Source organism: Phalaenopsis equestris, unplaced genomic scaffold (genome assembly GCF_001263595.1).
Source record: "Phalaenopsis equestris unplaced genomic scaffold, ASM126359v1 Scaffold000096, whole genome shotgun sequence".
In the NCBI taxonomy this organism is placed as follows: domain Eukaryota; kingdom Viridiplantae; phylum Streptophyta; class Magnoliopsida; order Asparagales; family Orchidaceae; genus Phalaenopsis; species Phalaenopsis equestris.
In genome coordinates, this window is record NW_018164538.1 from 748,896 (window position 1) to 755,363 (window position 6,468).

The 6,468-nt window shown below is 32.6% G+C and overlaps 1 protein-coding gene across 1 annotated transcript; it reads left to right on the forward strand.

Moving 5' to 3' along the window:
• The first annotated feature begins 29 nt into the window (after positions 1-29).
• Positions 30-4,805, forward strand: LOC110020404. Its single transcript, XM_020718491.1, has 6 exons — positions 30-101; positions 190-352; positions 445-552; positions 4,384-4,482; positions 4,613-4,708; positions 4,780-4,805. The coding sequence occupies exons 2-6, from the start codon at positions 196-198 to the stop codon at positions 4,803-4,805; spliced, it is 486 nt and encodes a 161-aa protein (XP_020574150.1). The 5' UTR covers positions 30-101; positions 190-195.
• Positions 4,806-6,468: the final 1,663 nt, after the last annotated feature.

Consider the following 6,468-nt stretch of genomic DNA (forward strand, 5'->3'; position numbering starts at 1 on the left):
TTTTTTTGTTGGATTTGGGAAGGATTCCGGTGATAGGAGGGAAGGATCTTAACCTGCATTTGCTTTACGTGGAGGTGACACAAAGAGGGGGAGTTGAGAAGGTGATTGAGCTAAAGTTTGCATTTTTTTGTTTGACAAAAAATCATTCATTTTGTTATGATTGATTAAAAAAGATGAATGGTGATGTAGGTGATTATGGAGAAGAGATGGAGGGAAGTTATAGCGACTTTTAACTTTCCGCCGACGACGACCAGCGCTTCTTTTGTGTTGAGAAAGTATTATTTGAGTCTTCTTCATCATTTCGAGCAAGTTTATTTCTTTGGAGCGCGAGGAGCTCTGGTGCCTCCGCCCGGTGGGTGCAAGTGCAAATATATATTTTCAAAATTTGTTTTTTATTACATTTTTTTTAATTTTTTACAGTGATTTAAAAATGTGTGATTTCAGAGGGATTGCAAAGCAGGACTCAGTTGTGTAAGTTTGATGATATGTTACGGTTGGATTCCGGCCCGGTGATGAAGAGAAAGAGGAAGTTCACGTCGGAGAATGTAGCAGGTTCGTCTTCTTCTTTAATTTCTTCTGCTGTTTCTTTTATCTTTTTGCAGCTTCATTAATCTTCAGTTTGTGCAGCTTTAAACGTGAGACGATCACTCTTAAAAGTGAAATAAAGCACTATTTAAATATGTATTACATGCTTGACTTGGAACCTTAAAGAAATAGCCAAAATTACATGATTGAATTAAACGCTCTTATAACTGGTTAGCTCTAGCTTGATGTTGACTCAATATAATCATTAGCTTCCCTAAGTTTAGGACTTCTAATTACCCTTCCCTATGCTCATTTATCACTTGGAATAATTGTTGGTTGCAACAAGTGGTGGTATAGAGGGGATGGGTTCACTGTACATGTAGCATCTCCATATTGGTTATTTTTTAAAAATAATTTATTTTGTTATTTAGTATGTTTTACCCTGTTTAGTTCAAGAATACTTTGCTAAGTGTTTTTATATGGAGTAGGCTAGGCATGTAATTAAGTTTAGCCAGCTTATGAGCCAATTCATGCTTAACTATATATTTGGCTTGTGGGTGAGTTGGTTTATTTAATGATGTTAATATAAAACATACTTTAAAATTTTTTTATAATTCAATTGTTTAAATTAAAAAGCTATTAAAAGAAAACTTCTAATATTGATTGATTTTTATTATTTCTCTTTCAATTTTTTATTCTACTAAACTTTCATGACATTAGTTTCTTGAATTGAAGTTATCTTTTGGATTTTTTAGTAAATGCGTCGACCAGTGAGTTGTATTATGGGAAAATAAACTTCGCCTATCGCATGAGATGACAAGGTTTCAGGTTGGTGAAGTCAACTAAATAATCGAGAAAAAAGTTCAGTTAGGGGTGGATGGCTTGTTGACCGTAATAAAAAGAGGGAGGAAAGGAAAAAATTATTGATACTTACTGTAGGTGCATTGAAGGCTCGTTGCATCTTTTGAGATCGTGTGTTAAATGTTCCTTTTTTCTCCCTTGTCGTAGTGTCTCACGACAGTGACCAGTGATTCTTTTGAGATAGTTGAGAAGACTGACAAACTCCTGTTTCCTTACGGAGTTTGACATCGGGAGGCTGCCAAAATTTCAACTGGTTTGAACTTATACTTAATTTAATATTTGAAATATTCGAGCTTATAAAATAACTTAAAATTTGACTCAGTTGAATTTTAAAACAATTAGGCTCTTAAGGTTTTAAAAAATTTTAAAGTTTCAGGCTTTTAAAATATAAACTTTTAGGGCTTAAAATATTAAAGTTTGAAACTATCAAATTTAAACTCGTAAATCTGAAAATATTTTAAAATTGAGTTTTTTAGACTTAGGCTCATATGGTTTAAAAATCAATTCAAAACTGAGCTTTTCGAACTTAGGCTCCAAGGGACAAAAAAGTATTTCTAGTATGTAGCTTTATTGAAATTTGAAATTAATCACTATCTACCAGATTCACAATACACTTGCTAGCGAGCAAAAGATAGTCCCTCTTGAAGCCAGAAAATGTAATGTTGTATGCACTCTAATAAGATAATATCCTAATAAAATATTATATTACTTTTCCTTTAAAGTATACTATCTTGATTTGTGTATTGTATGCAACCTTTAAATTATACTATTTCGATTCATAAGGATAAAAATCTTATACTTGATTTCAAATCTCTTAATCTAAACTAAATATCAAAGTTATAATTTAAAGGTTGCACAAAACCTTCAAAACCTTCAAATCCTTTAAGCTATTCAGACATGCAAAATTTAAATGTCTGCATGTGCTCCAACCAAGATATGGAACACACAAATATTAAGTTGGAGGTTGTTGTGCGGGCTAATTGGGTTGCATTGTCTATAAAACAGGGTTGTAAGTCTCACTTAACTAGTTCGTTCTAACTCCTAGCAAAATCTAGAGTTGACAAGTCTAATAAGTTTAATAATATCTAAATCCTAAAGATAAAAATTTACAAGTTCAAATCACACAGTCTAATCCCTCTCCTTGTAAGGATAGGGATCAACGTGGCTTAAACCTACAGATGAAATTGACGGCCACCTTCAGATATAAAAATTTAAATGCTCAAGTCCCCGATAATAATCGTGTTGATCTAAGTTTTCAAGTAGAACGGGTCAATCTTTAAAATAAAGATTTTAAAATAACCAACTAGTGTTTTAAGTACAATTCAACTACTTAAAAGCTAAAAAAAATTCATTCGTCTTTCAAAACTGTTTGTGGCAAGGTTTTGATTGACTTCAGCTCACGAAGGATCTTTTTTGGTTTGAGTGTTTTAAAACTGCTTGTCTTTCAAATGCACATCTATATTCACAATCAAAACAATTGTATGCCTGTAAAAAAGTGGTTCAAGCCTTTTGTCTGCGTGATTCTGCTGCCAAATGACAACACAAAATATTGGTTACGACCGGAGCCTTATGACCGATGGTTGCTGCCAAATGACACGATTATATTACGGTCATGATCACAGCCCGAACGCTCTTGAATGTCTTTCTATTTTTTGAGTTGTGAATCATAAGAGTACAATCGATTGACACAAAGTTTTTTGTTAGCTAAAGTAAACTTAAACTATTTATACTATATTTATAAGGATCTCTTGGACAACACAAATTATGGCTCTTTAATAAGAAACTTTCAGCCAGATTGGGTCGACTACCTCCTCTGATTAAGAAGAATAGGAACTATGACGACCCGAGATGAAGAAAACATGATATTTTTATTAGGTTCTGTCTTAATTTTTTCACCATTAGTTTTAAGCTTCAAATGACAAATGTTTTAGTTTAAATCTTAAGTCTGATGCTATTATATGTTAAATATTCATTTTTTTATACTAGCCTTAATTGAAAGTCTCTCTCGTTATCAAAAGTGGTAATGAAACTTAACGGCTTGTGCCTATGTGTAAACTCAAAACCCAAATCAAAAAGTCCCTTCAAAGTGAAGGCGAAATCTCTGGGTATTATCTTACATACAATCCAATCTATCTTCTAAAATTGTCCTTCCAAATTTCTCTCAGAACAAAAATAAAATAAATGCAGAGAGTTCCCGTGGAGTGGTCCGAATTTTCAGAGCCCACATGACTGTAATTCATTTGACTTGTTTACTAGATAATATCTACCAATGGCCTTATAACTTTGCCTTGCTTATGAGATTTCCCCGGGTTGGCGGGTTGGTGAAATTTGAATTTATTACCATGTTCATGAGAAGTTATTTTAATTGCAAAGCTTTCATCAAATGATATGTCTATTGGTGAGAACCAAGTTGATTTTTTTCACACAACTTAATTTCATCTATCTAATGCGAGACTAAATTCAACACACTTGTGTGCCTTGACAATCAACTATCAATACCCTTTAGCCCAAATTTTTTTTAACATTTATGGAGTCTTATGCGCTAAGAGACACTCAACCACATGGATCCAGCGCCCAACTCATCTTCCCGTAAATACTTTGGTTAAAGACACTAACGACTATTGAGAGCCAAAAACCTCTCAGTGGACCACTCTCTCATCTTTTCCCTAGCTGGGCTTGATATTTCAGTAGTTTTTTTTTTCTTTCAACTCATAGTTCAAGCTTATCATGGATGGAGACCAACTACCTACTATTTTTTGCATTACTTGCTCATTACACTTGATTATCCTAACAAAATGTATATAGTTTTTAAATTTTTCTTCAATATTGAATGATGTGAAACAAATATTAAAAGTCCTATTCAAAGCTTATTCCTGTCATTAGGAGTCACCATTCTCTTTTTAATACAAAATTGTCCATTTGGATACTAAGCGCATTGAATTTTTAAAATTTTGATATGGCAAACATAGTTTATGTGTTTGTTCATTCACCTTCTAGGTGACAATATCATGCCCGAATACACGAGGGAGCAACAACTTCATCGATCTCCATATATGGAATCTCCTAATCCTTATCAGAGAAAGATACCAATTGTTGGTGAGCACTCTCCAAATAAGAACCAGTTTCTGAATGCCTATTTTTGCTTCAAAATGTAATTAATCATTTCAATATATTTGCAAACAAGCCCTATAGATTTCTCTTGACATATTGTGTTCTCTCACAACAGTACAAACTATCCCTAAGATTCCCAATGGCCATTTCTCTGCAGAATCAAGCTCGCTACATCAAGAAGATTCACCTCAGCATAATAAACCAGCAGCAAGTGTGTATCTTTTCCAATATTCTCTTTTACTTTTCTTTTTACATTAATAATAATTAATATTATTTTTCTAGACTCTCTTTTGCTAGCTGTATGTTGAAGTGGCTAGTAAGTAAAGCCTTGGAAGCTTATTGTCAATGTAACTGGAATGCATTTGGGATGTTTTTAAACTCTGCGTTTACATGCAATGGAGTCCTAATCAATTATCTCTCACTAATATTTCAAATTAGTTATTTGGGCTGTAATAAGCTAATTTTCAGTTAACATAATAGGTTTGAATCCTTTGAAAGTAGCCCTATTATTCACTTATCAGTTGAAATTCATAAACTTGTTTTCCATGTTCTGTTTAGTGAAAAAATTATTTTTGTTATTTTATTTTGGAAGTTTATCCCCAGAATGTCATTTGAGAGAATATACTATCAATATCGGATGATAAATACATAAGAACTATCTGGTATGTATGTTAATGTCCTAAAACTGAATTGAGAAAGAACACACAATTATGAAATCAGAATACTGTGATTTTTAAGTATTTCTCTTCTTTTTTTCTTTTTATGGATGTAAGATTAAACACATTCTTTGATTTGTAAATTCATCAATGCTACAGAAGTCCGGAAACTGATACAATTCTCCCAGCTTGTTTATTATATATCTGTGTTGTTGTTTTCAATTTCTTTTGAATGATGTAAATAAATAATTATCATAATGGCTTTATCTTTTATTCTCTCGGTTTCAATTGTCAACCTTAATATGCAGTGCAAAGACCCTTAAATTTTAAGGAATTTGAGGAATCAAAACCTGCTGCTGCAAATAGCAGAAACTCGAATAGTACATTCCGCCTCTCTTTTTTTTCTCTTGAAATCTGTAATCTGCTACACGTTTAACTGAAGTCTAAGCATTGTTTATCTTTTTTTATTTAGTTCCCAGATCTGCTCCAGATGCTGACGGTGTTGATGGTTTTGGTGCTTCTGCTTCCATTCCTACTGCTGATGGAAGTTTGCCTTCTGCAGCAGGTTTGCTGAAATATTTACTTGTATGTTGTGACTCAAGTTATGAGCTGGACACAGTTGTAAGAAGAATATGCGAGAAATACTGTTTGTTTTCTTGCAATGGAAATTGATGGAAGTTTTCCTACTGCATAGTGCATGTCTTAGTAATGCACTTTCTACATCTTCATTTTACAGGTCAAAAAATTATTTGTACAATGCTTCAACATGATATCTATTATTTTATTTTGCAATTCACTTTCCAACAAGTTTGTTTCCTTTTTATATTGTACTATTACTACCGCGACAATTTTCGAAATGATAATTTCTTAGTTTAACAGTACGTTGTTCTTCAGATTTTGATATGTACCTACTTAACTTGTATTGTAAAAGACTTCTTCATCAGCAAATTCTTTATAAAATTTAAGATGTTTTAAAAAAATCTTCTAGTGTATGGTATTTTTAAGATACTCATCTAATTTAGATTTTTTAAGTTGTGGGGCTTAATATTTTTCCCTTGACAAAATTATATGTTGCAAATTTAATCGCCGGAGCCTGTCTAGGGGGGTTAATTAACAAGTTAAATTATTACGGTTGTTTTCAAAACTATACTTTGTTTTTCAGCTACTCTAGATTTTACTTTATAAAGGTTGAGGGATTGGGGTATCTTATGTTTGTATTTGAGAACTAAAAATGTAATTCTCAACAATATAATCATAGCGAACATTGCAGTGTTCGCGATAGGAATTTGCCATCAAGTGGGCCAACTTAAAAAAA